The 10620-nt window shown below is 65.2% G+C and overlaps 1 protein-coding gene and 1 long non-coding RNA gene across 2 annotated transcripts in view; one reads left to right on the top strand and one right to left on the bottom strand.

Moving 5' to 3' along the window:
* LOC311194697 (uncharacterized protein C15orf39) overlaps positions 1-651 on the top strand; it is a gene marked incomplete at both ends in the record, with an annotated part of 13684 nt that extends 13033 nt beyond the window's left edge. The window contains 3 exons of the mRNA XM_084267897.1: positions 65-174; positions 288-410; positions 607-651. Coding sequence (XP_084124023.1) covers positions 65-174; positions 288-410; positions 607-651 — 278 coding nt within the window. The remainder of the gene's footprint in view (positions 1-64; positions 175-287; positions 411-606) is intronic.
* Positions 652-9919: 9268 nt separating this feature from the next.
* On the bottom strand, positions 9920-10620 carry LOC311194766. The gene is made up of 3 exons (XR_014617462.1): positions 10473-10620; positions 10196-10398; positions 9920-10040 (listed from the first exon to the last, which is right to left on the bottom strand). It is a non-coding gene; the product is annotated as an uncharacterized lncRNA (long non-coding RNA).

Raw genomic sequence — 10620 nt, 5'->3', positions numbered from 1 at the left:
GCTGCCACCTCCCAGGGTTGAGCCCCTGTCTCCTGCAGGCTCTAACTGCTGTGCTCTTCTCCAGAGGACACCCTGGAGCCTCCCCCACCTGAACCAAGCTTCCCTGAGTATGGTGTGGCCATCCTTGTTGCCTGTGGCCTCTGTGTCATCACTGTTCCTGTCATCTTGCTGGTGGTAAGGCTGGTGTCCATCTGTCCCAGGGACAGACAAACAACCAGGGCCAAAGCAGCCCTGACCCCTGTGCAAGGGGACCATGCAGGGACCATGCTCTGTCCCTTCCTCCCTAGTGTCTGAGGACCAAGATGTGTGGCTGGTGGGATGTGACAGCCCTCTGGGACAGAAGAGACCCTGAAGCAGGGACCCAGACCCTGGAAATGGATGTCCAGGGGTTCTGGGAATCCTCTGAACAGGCAAGTGGTGCTCACAGCCCCCGGGATTAGTTTCTGTGCTGTGGAGCTGGAGCCTTGAAGCACAGCTGGTGTTTCTCTGTAGCTGGTCCTGGGCAATGCCAGGAGCTGCAGAATCCCTTGGAGGCTGGGTTTTTGGGGGGAGGATGGCCCTGTTATTGGGGGAGGGGATAGTGACCTCTCCCCCTCTCTCCTGCAGGTCCCAGAGGATTCTGGCATGTCCTGGCAAAATGATTCTGCCTGAGGAGAGAAGTGGCAGCGGATGGGGAGGGGGGGCTGAAGAGGGGCTGTGGGGGGAGAGATGCTGAGAAGCTGGTCCTGCTCCTGTGGGGATGCAGCTGCCAAATGCTCCTTGAGGAGGACGTGGGCTCAGATGTCCAGAGAGCTGCCTTTGGTATGTTGAACTCTAATAAACTCTTTATAGAATGTCAGAGCTGGCAGTGAGTGGTCTCTGCTGCTGCTGGAGGGGTGGCACTGATCTCCCCTCCTGCCCTGGGGACAACACATCCCTCCTCTGGCTGGGGTAGGGGGATGGAGCCTTGGGCTTCCCCCTCTGGCTGGGGTGGGGGGATGGAGCCTTGGGCTTCCCCCTCTGGCTGGGGTGGGGGGATGGAGCCTTGGGCTTCCCCCTCTGGCTGGGGTGGGGGGATGGAGCCTTGGGCTTCCCCCTCTGGCTGGGGTGGGGGGATGGAGCCTTGGGCTTCCCCCTCTTGTACTGGGTGCTTCCTTTCACCCTGCCAGGCGAAGCACCCAGGGCTGGGGGCTGTCACTGCTGCCTACTGAAGTCTTTTCCCCCTCCAGAAGCTGAACTTCATTCTGTTCCCACCTTGTTGCATGCTTGTTGTCAAGGTGAACTAGAACTTGGTACAAAGGAGGTTGGAATTAATCCATTACCATGATGCAGGCATGAGATTCATGACAAGGTCCCTCAGTGTCCCATGTACAGCCCTTCCCATGGCTGGACTAATCCTCAGCTGAGTTAATCAGTAGGTCACTATAAATGAAGGATTGGCAAGGGTAAATACACAGATACAATAAATCTTGATGGTTTAGGGGTTTTAAGAGGAGAAGAATAAGGTAGCTGATGGTTAAGTGGAGTTTTAAGAATGTAGATGTTTAATGTAGGGCACAGAGACCTTTCCTAAGAAAGGATGAAGAGGAGAGAGTGGCCCCTGAGTGCAGCAGAACTCAAGATCTGAAGCAGAACTGAGCCCAGGAAAAGATGAGGGGAACTTATGGACTTTCAGCCAAATCAAGTGAAGAAAAGGGGGGAAATTCCCAGAGGAGTTTGTCTATTGTTCAAAGAGTTTGTAAGTTCACAGACAGAGCAGTCAGGGCCTGACTCAGAGGTAATAAAAGCAAGCCCAGGGTAACCTGAGGTCTAGTGGAATCCTTTAGCACTTGTCTGCAGGGGAAGGGACCTGGCTTCACAGGGGGATTCCCTCCAAGCAGGGGTTTCCCTTGCTGGCCCTTTGGGGGGAGGGGTGCTGGGTGCTATGGGCAGAGCTCCCTTGCTCCTTTCGGGGGGGGGGGGGGGGGGGGGGAGTTCCTTAGGGGAAGAAAACCTGCTGCATCCCTCGAGCTCAGGGAAAAGTCAGAGCTTGGGCACCCAAGGACTTCAGCTGATGCCCAGGCAAAGCTGTAGGGTTGGCTTCTGGGGTGGTTTGACCTTGGCTGGATGCCCCCAAAAGCTGCTTTGTCACCCACCTCCTCAGCTGGGTGAGGGACAGCAGGTACAGTAAAAGGCTCGTGGGGGTGAGATAAGGACAAGGGGAGACCATTCAGCAAATCAAGCACAGGCACAACAGACTCAACTTAGTAATGAGTTAGATTAATTTATTTCTGAGCTAAACACAATAAGGGAATGGGGAATAGACAAACCTGAACCCTACACCCCCACCTCTCCCTGGCCTCAGCTTCATCTCTGATTTTTCTCCCCCTCCTCCTGCAGCCCAGGAGGGTGGATGCTGGGGTCACTCCAGCACAGGTGCTGGCTGTAGCTCCTTCCTCCCTGGGGGAGGGTAGGAATCCTCCCTCTTCTTCCATAGGCCACCTCTGTCACTCCAACCCAAACCAGCTTTGCAAATCCAGGGCTGAGAACTTCATCAGAGCTGCCTCACCTCCTGAGGTGAGGGAACAGCATCCACCCTCAGCAAGTGCCAATGAGCCAGAGCTGGGAGGAGTGGCTGACACGCAGGACACTGCGCTGCCAGCCAGAGAGACCTGGCCAGGCTGGAGAGCTGGGCAGGGAGAAACCAGATGGGGTTTGACAAAAGCAAGGGGAGAGTCTGGCACCTGGGAAAGAATAACCACTGGAATCAGTACAGGCTGGGGGTGACCTGCTGGAGAAGAGCTCTGCAGAGAAGGACCTGGGGGTGCTGGTGGGTGACAGGGTGGCCATGAGCCAGCAGTGTGCACTGGGGGCTGAGAGAGCCAATGGGATCCTGGGGGCATCAGGAGGAGTGTGGCCAGCAGGTCACAGGAGGGGATCCTCCCCCTCTGCTCTGCCCTGGTCAGGCCCCACCTGGAGTGTTGTGTCCAGTGCTGGGCTCCCTGGGATAAAAAAGCCAGGGCTCTCCTGGAGAGAGTCCAGAGAAGGGCTACAAAGGTGATTAAGGGCCTGGAGCATCTTCCCTATGAGGAAAGGCTGAGTAAGTTGGGACTCTTCAGCCTTGAGAAGAGAAGACTAAGTGGGGGGGGCTAATTAAAGTTTATAATTATCTTAAGCAGAGGATGCAGGGGGAATCAGCCAGCCCCTTTTCAGTGTCAGGACAAGGGGCAATGGCTGCAAGTTGGAGCACAGGGAGTTCCACACCAACCGGGGCAGAACTTTTCCCCAGTGAGGGTGAGGGAGCCCTGGGACAGGCTGCCCAGGGGGTGTGGAGTCTCCATCTCTGGAGAGATTCCAGCCCCATCTGGACGCCTATCTGAGTGATACGTCCTAGGGAGCTGCTTTGGCAGGGGGTTGGACCCGATGATCTCTCGAGGTCCCTTCCAACCCCCCCAATTCTGTGATTCTCCCTTGGATGTCACCTTCCCCCCCCCCCCCCCAGTGCCTGAGCTAAGTGTCACCCAAAGCCCAACCAGGCCAGTTCTGCTGCACTCAGGAGGGGTCAAAGGAAGCAATTCCATGAAAAGTCTCTTTAAAAGCTGGTTTTCCAGCAGCCCTGCTTACCCAAAGGCACAGGTGGGCTCTAGCTGAGCTGTGGTGATGAAGGTCTCCAAAAAGGGGGAATCCCAAGAACTGGGCTGAGCGAGAGTGGGGCTGGGTAAAACCAGCCTGGAGTGATGAGAAAGGAAATCAAATACCCTGGGCCCTGGAATGGCACGCTGAGGCTGTGGGAGGGCGCTGGGGGGAATGCCCTTGAACTCCAGAGTGTCCCTGAGGTTCCCCCAGCCTGGTCCCTGGCCTGCTGAGCGATACCTCAGCCATGTCACCTGGGGACCCAGCCCTGAGGCCTCTGCTCAGGATCAGTCCCTGGGAAAAGCCTCATGATGCCGGGGGGGGTCCTTCCTCTGCCTCCCTCCTCCTCCTGTGTGCCCCCTAGCCCCAAACGTTGGCCCTGACTTTAAGGGGGTTCTCCCCCTCCATGGGGAAAGATGCTGAGAAGGTGCAATGAGGGCAGGGGGCTTCTGCAGGTGCAAAACCCTCCTTATCCTCCTCTTCCTCTTCCTCACCCTCCCCAGCAGGTTCTCCCCGGGGGGCTGGGGGGGAAACCTGTCTCCTGGGACTGAGTAGGTGGGCGATGGGGCAGCAGTTGGGGTGCGGATGGGGAGGCTGGACCCTGCTGCAGGGTGTTGTCAGCCTTCCCCGGGGGGTGCCCATGGGAAGAATGACTCGGAGGCGGTTCCCGGCTCCCCGCCCTCCCCGTGCCGGGGGCTCCCCTTCTCTCACAGGGGTGGGGGAACCGAGCAGTCCCCCCCGCCTCCCGCACAGCTGCCACTAGCCTGGCCCAGGCTCATGGCCAGCAGGTGCGGGGAGGGATGGGGAGGGAGGGACGCCTCTCGGGGCCCAAGCCCCCACCCCCGTCCCCTCCGTCCCGCAGGAAACTGCCTTAGGTTGGGGGTGTTCTGGGAAGGGGTCGAGGTCGGGTGAGGCTGGGCTCTGGGGAACTAGGGGCACCTCCCGCGGGGCGGAGCCAGCCCCGGGACAGACTTTATTTCCCGTCTCTGCTCTCGGCGTCTTTAGGCCACCGCTGCACACGGCGGGTTTCACACTCACAACTTCATTGGCGTCACCAGTTGGTATTTAAAGCTCCAAGATCCCGCTCGCGGCCAAGCCCGGCCACCCCCGACCCGCACTGGGGCTCCGGCCCCTCACGTCCCGCGCCCGGAGCGGCCGGTGCCCCCCCCAGCCCGTGGCCGCGGCTCAGCGCCATGAGCGGGAAGCGGCCCCCAGGACCGGACACGACCCCGCGACCCGCATCCCCCCGCGGTACACAGCCCGCCCGGGCCGAGCCCCCACCCCAAGACGCGAGTCCCCCGGCAGCCGGCGCTGCCCGGCGCTCTCCGGCCGGGATCACCAGCCATCCCGAGACCGTCAAGCACCAGAACCCAACACCCCGCCCGGGGGCTCGCTGAGAGACCCCGCCCCCTGCCGCCCCTTTTAAAGCATCTGACCACGCCCACCGGCACCAGACCGCCAATCGGAGCCGCGCCGATCTCCCGCTCGGGACCAATCACGTCGTTCCTTTTCAATCCGGTCCCGACCCCCGCCGGCTCCGCTCCGCCCAACCCCAGCTGCCCTTTCAGTTGGGCTCTGCCCGAGCCCGGCCCGAGCGGGGACAACTCGGCCCCGCGCTGTCCCGGAGCTGGCACCGGCCCGGCCCGAGCGGCCCTGGGGTGGCGGAGCCCCCGTGCTGCCGCTGCTCTCGGGGTCCCGCAGCCCCGCCCTCCCGCGGGGAGGTGTCCCGGGGCGGGGGGTCCCGGGCAGCTCCGGGGCGGGGCTGGGCGGAAGCCGGAAGGGAGCGGGGCCGGGCCGGGCTCTCCGCGGAGCCGAGCTCAGTTGTCGCCGCCGCTTCCTCCATGGAGCGGCCGGGAGCGACCGCGCCGCAGCTCCGGGCCCCGGCCTGGAGGAGCCCGGCCCTGCGGGGCCCCGAGCGGTCCCGCCCGGTCACAAGCGGCGGCTGGGCCGGGGGCGGCAGCTCCGCGGGGCTCCGGGAAGGGCCCGGGCGAGCGGCGCCGCCGGGTCCCGGTAGCCCTGACTCCCTCCCGGGCGCGGAGCCGGGGCCCTGCGGAGCGGCGAGGACCCGGGAGCGGCCGCGCTGAGCCCAGGTGAGGGACGCGGCGGGGGAAGGGGCCGATCGGGGGAGAGCCGCGGGCTCCGACGAGGCTTCCCGGGCCGGGCCGGGCACCCCCTTCGCGGGGCGGCTGCCGGGCGCGGGCCGGTCCCTGCCGGGGAGCCCCGCGGCCTCGCTGGGGCCGGTCCTGCCCGGCCCTGTTCCTCTGCCCAGGGTACTGTCCCTGCAGCCCGGGGACACCTCGGGCCGGTTCCGACTCGCACACGCTGCAGCGCAGCTCCCGCTCCAGCACGGAGGCATCTCGGATCCAGGTGCTCGGTGCTGCGGGGAAGGGATGTTGCTGCTGCTGCTGCTCTGCCCCTCTCCGGCCGGCAGGAACCTGTGCGCCTTCATCTCCCGCTGATGGAAGCTCCAGCCCGGTGTGAGCTCAGCTCCTGACCCTGCGTGCTCCAGGTAAGATTTGCACTGGCTGAGGGACCCTCGTGGGAGCTCCCCCCCTCCTCTAACAGACCCTCTGCCTCGGTGCAGCTCCAGCTCGCTCAGCCCTGACTGAGGGATGTTCTGGCTGATGGACACCCAGTTCTGTGCCAGCCCCCCCTTTTGGCTCCCTGTGCTTCACGCTACGGCAGGAGAGGCTCCCGCAGCTGCTCCACCTCCAGCCCGTGGTGTCGACTTGGGCTGTTGTGCCCCTCCTGCCTGGCCAGGGCTCAGCCCCAGACTCTGCAGGCTCCAAGTAAGTGATGCTTCGGCTGCTGGACGAGCTTTCCCACTCCCCCTCTTCCCCGTGTAGCCACTGCTTTTTTGGAAGAACCAAGGCTGCTGAGCCCAGTGTTTATTCTGCAGGTTCCAGCCTGCATTTTGTGTGTGCTCATGGACTCCTTCCCGCAGCTCCTGCACACTCCAGGAAAGAGACACTCCTGCTCCTTCCAGCCCTGGGGACTTCTGACCGGCTGCAGCTGAGGGACACCCCAGGTCCAGCACACTCCAAGGAAGATGTGTTCCTGCTCCAACCCAGCCCCATGGGCACTGGGCTCTGCCCCCCCCAGCTCAGGGGCTCTCAGTTCTGACACAGAGCTGCTCTGCAGCCAGGGTTGTACATCAAGCACTGTCATCACTCACACAGCCTCTCCCCTGAATAAAGTGGTGGTGCCCCTGTTTCACACAGAGACTATCTCAGACATTGAGTTCAGCCTGGTGCATGCCAGCGTCCCACACTTTGGGGGCAAACACGACCAGACCCCCACCTCCGGTGAGGGTCCCGCAGCCCTGACACCCCTCCCTCCCTCCCTCCCCAACCTCTGCCCACCCACCCTCATGCCCTCCCCCCCAGCAGCAGCAGCATTTGGGGAGGGGGAACAGAAGCTGGGCCTCCTGGTCCCCCTCCCCAAAGGCTGGTGCTGAGACCCATTCCCCAGCTGCCCCCCAGCTGGTTTCAGGCCCAGGCCCACAGCACTCTGCTCTGGGGCCAAGGCCTGAAAACACAGCACAGTCTCTGGGGGGAATCAAGCTGCCAGACCCCAGGACTGAGCTGGGCTTTGCAGCCTCAAACGCAGCAATCACTCCTCACCTTGGGGGGCTGGAGACACCCCCGGGGCTGCTGCTGCTCCAGACAGTTGTGTGAAGGGAAAGGGGGTGGGTGTCCACCCCCAGCCCAGGGCCCCAGGAGAGCTTGGGAACTGGGGGGCATCTCCACCAGGGAGGAACCAGCCCCGGAGCACCTGAGGCAACAGCCCCCCGCCCACCCCCGGGGAAAGCTTTATTGCACCGGGTCACAGCGCCGCAGGTCTCCTCCTCCCTTCGATTCCAGCAGCACAATGAAGCAGTAACGTGGTCAGCGGCATCTTCGGTTCTCTCTTTATTTAACCCCCATTGCCCACCCCAGCCCACCCGGGAGCCCCGACCGGGACACCCCAGCACAGCTCGACCGCAACCCCGACCGCCGCTGCGGCTCCGGCCCCGCTCGCGAACCGAACCGAACCGCCCCCACGCCCCGGGCAGCGCCGGCGGCACCGCCTCCCCCCTCCCCACCGACACCGGGACCCGCGCCGGCCGCCGGGGCCGCACCCGCCCGACCCAAGCGGGGAGAGGCCGGCGGGACGGGACTCGGCTCGGCCCAAGCGACCGGGCCGGCTGCCCCACCCGGGACACCGCCCGCCCGAACCCGCCTCGGGGCGGCTCTCCCCACCCGCCTCCCGCCCAGCACCGCCGCTCCCCCGGCTCCTGCCACCGGCCCCGCGAAAAGAGGCTCCGGCTCCAGGCCCGCCCAGGCACACGGGGCCCGCGGCCGGTCAGCGCCGCCGGCTCCGCTCCCAGCGGCCGCGGCCCCGGCCCCGGCCCCGGCCCCGGCCCCGGCCCCGGCTCACCGGCGCTCCCGGGGCCGCAGCTCCGGCGCCGCTCTCCGCCCGGCACTGGCGGCACCGCGAGCGCGCGCACGCGCTCTCCAGGCTCCTGTCCCGCCAATCAGGGCCCGGGACACCGCCCGGCCCCGCCCATACCGCGCCCAGCTGTTCCCTATCCGGTCCGACCCTTCCCGGCCCGTCACCACGCCCCGCCCCAGCAGCTTCAACTCTGCCCAATCGCCTCTTGTCCTTTCAATCCGGCTCCGTCCCCCCCGCCGCTCCGCGGTGCGGCCGCCCCCGGCCCCCGGAGGTGGCGATCCCGCCGCCTCCGTTTCGGGACAGTCGGGAGGTCGCGGCCCCGGCGCCTCAGCCCGGCCGTCGCCGTTGCTGTGCCGGGGGGGCCGCACCGCGGCCGCTGCCGGTTCCCGATCAAGCCCCCGAGCCGGGAAGGGTCTCAGTTGGCATCGGCCGGGCTCCGCGATTGGCAGATGGGGAGCAGCTGGGCGCGGGAGGGGCGGGGCCGGGCGGTGTCCCGGGCCCTGATTGGCGGGACAGGAGCCTGGAGAGCGCGTGCGCGCGCTCGCGGTGCCGCCAGTGCCGGGCGGAGAGCGGCGTCGGAGCTGCTGCCCCGGGAGCGCCGGTGAGCCGGGCCGGGGGCGCTGGGAGCGGAGCCGGGCGGCGCTGACCGGCCGCGGGCCCCGTGTGCCTGGGCGGGCCTGGAGCCGGAGCCTCTTTTCGCGGGGCCGGCGGTAGGAGCCGGGGCCGGGGGAGCGGCGGTGCTGGGCGGGAGGCGGGTGGGGAGAGCCGCCCCGAGGCGGGTTCGGGCGGGCGGTGTCCCGGGTGGGGCAGCCGGCCCGGTCGCTGGGGCCGAGCCGAGTCCCGTCCCGCCGGCTTCTCCCCGCTTGGGTCGGGCGGGTGCGGCCCCGGCGGCCGGCGCGGGTCCCGGTGTCGGTGGGGAGGGGGGAGGCGGTGCCGCCGGCGCTGCCCGGGGCGTGGGGACGGTTCGGTTCGCGAGCGGGGCCGGAGCCGCAGCGGGGGTCGGGGTTGTGGTCGAGCTGTGCTGGGGTGTCCCGGTCGGGGCTCCCGGGTGGGCTGGGGTGGGCAATGGGGGTTAAATAAAGAGAGAACCGAAGATGCCGCTGACCACGTTACTGCTTCGTTGTGCTGCTGGAATCGAAGGGAGGAGGAGACCTGCGGCGCTGTGCGGTGTGACCCGGTGCAATAAAGCTTTCCCCGGGGGTGGGCGGGGGGCTGTTGCCTCAGGTGCTCCGGGGCTGGTTCCTCCCTGGGGGAGATGCCCCCCAGTTCCCAAGCTCTCCTGGGGCCCTGGGCTGGGGGTGGCGCCCACCCCCTTTCCCTTCACACAACTGTCTGGAGCAGCAGCAGCCCTGGGGGTGTCTCCAGCCCCCCAAGGTGAGGACTGATTGCTGCGTTTGAGGCTGCAAAGCCCAGCTCAGTCCTGGCAGCTTGATTCCCCCAGAGATTAAGTGCTGCGTTTTGGGCCCTTGGCCCCAGAGCAGAGTGCTGTGGGCCTGGGCCTGGGCCTGAAACCAGCTGGGTGGCAGCTGGGGAATGGGTCTCAGCACCAGCCTTTGGGGAGGGGGAACAAGAGGCCCAGCTTCTGTTCCCCCTCCCCAAATGCTGCTGCTGCTGGGGGGGAGGGCATGAGGGTGGGTGGGCAGAGGTTGGGGAGGGAGGGGTGTCAGGGCTGCAGGACCCTCACCGGAGGTGGGGGTCCCAGCGTGTTTGCCCCCAAAGTGTAGGACGCTGGCATGCACCAGGCTGAACTCAATGTCTGAGATAGTCTCTGTGTGAAACGGGGGCACCACCACTTTATTCAGAGGAGGGGCTGTGTGAGTGATGACAGTGCTTGATGTACAACCCTGGCTGCAGAGCAGCTCTGTGTCAGAACTGAGAGCCCATGGGGCTGGGTTGGAGCAGGAACACATCTTCCTTGGAGCGTGCAGGACCTGGGGTGTCCCTCAGCTGCAGCCAGTCAGAAGTCCCCAGGGCTGGAAGAAGCAGGAGTGTCTCTTTCCTGGAGTGTGCTGGAGCTGCGGGAAGGAGTCCATGAGCACACACAAAATGCAGGCTGGAACCTGCAGAACAAACACTGGGCTCAGCAGCCTCGGTGCTTCCAAAAAAGCATTGGCTACATAGGGAAGAGGGGGAGTGGGAAAGCTCGTCCACTAGCTGGAGTGTCACTTACCTGGAGCCTGCAGAGTCTGGGGCTGAGCCCTGGATAGGCAGGAGGGGCACAATAGCCCAAGTCGACACCACAGGCTGGAGGTGGAGCAGCTGCAGGAGCCTCTCCTGGCCGTAGCGTGCAGCCCGGGGAGCCAAAAGGGGGGGTTGCCACAGAACTGGGGCATCCATCAGCCAGAGTATCCCTCAAGGCTGAACGAGCTGGAGCTGCACCGAGGCAGAGGGTCTGTTAGATGAGGGGGGAGCACCCACGAGGGTCCCTCAGCCAGTGCAAATCTTACCTGGAGCACGCAGGGTCAGGAGCTGAGCTCACACCCGGCTGGAGCTTCCATCAGCGGGAGATGAAGGCGCACAGGTTCCTGCCGGCCGGAGCGGGACAGAGCAGCAGCAGCAACATCCCTTCCCTGCAGCACCGAGCACCTGGATCCC

The sequence above is a fragment of the Gallinula chloropus genome, assembly GCF_964237585.1.
Source record: "Gallinula chloropus genome assembly, chromosome: 9".
Lineage (NCBI taxonomy): Eukaryota > Metazoa > Chordata > Aves > Gruiformes > Rallidae > Gallinula > Gallinula chloropus.
This window is presented reverse-complemented; position numbering and strand designations above follow the sequence as displayed.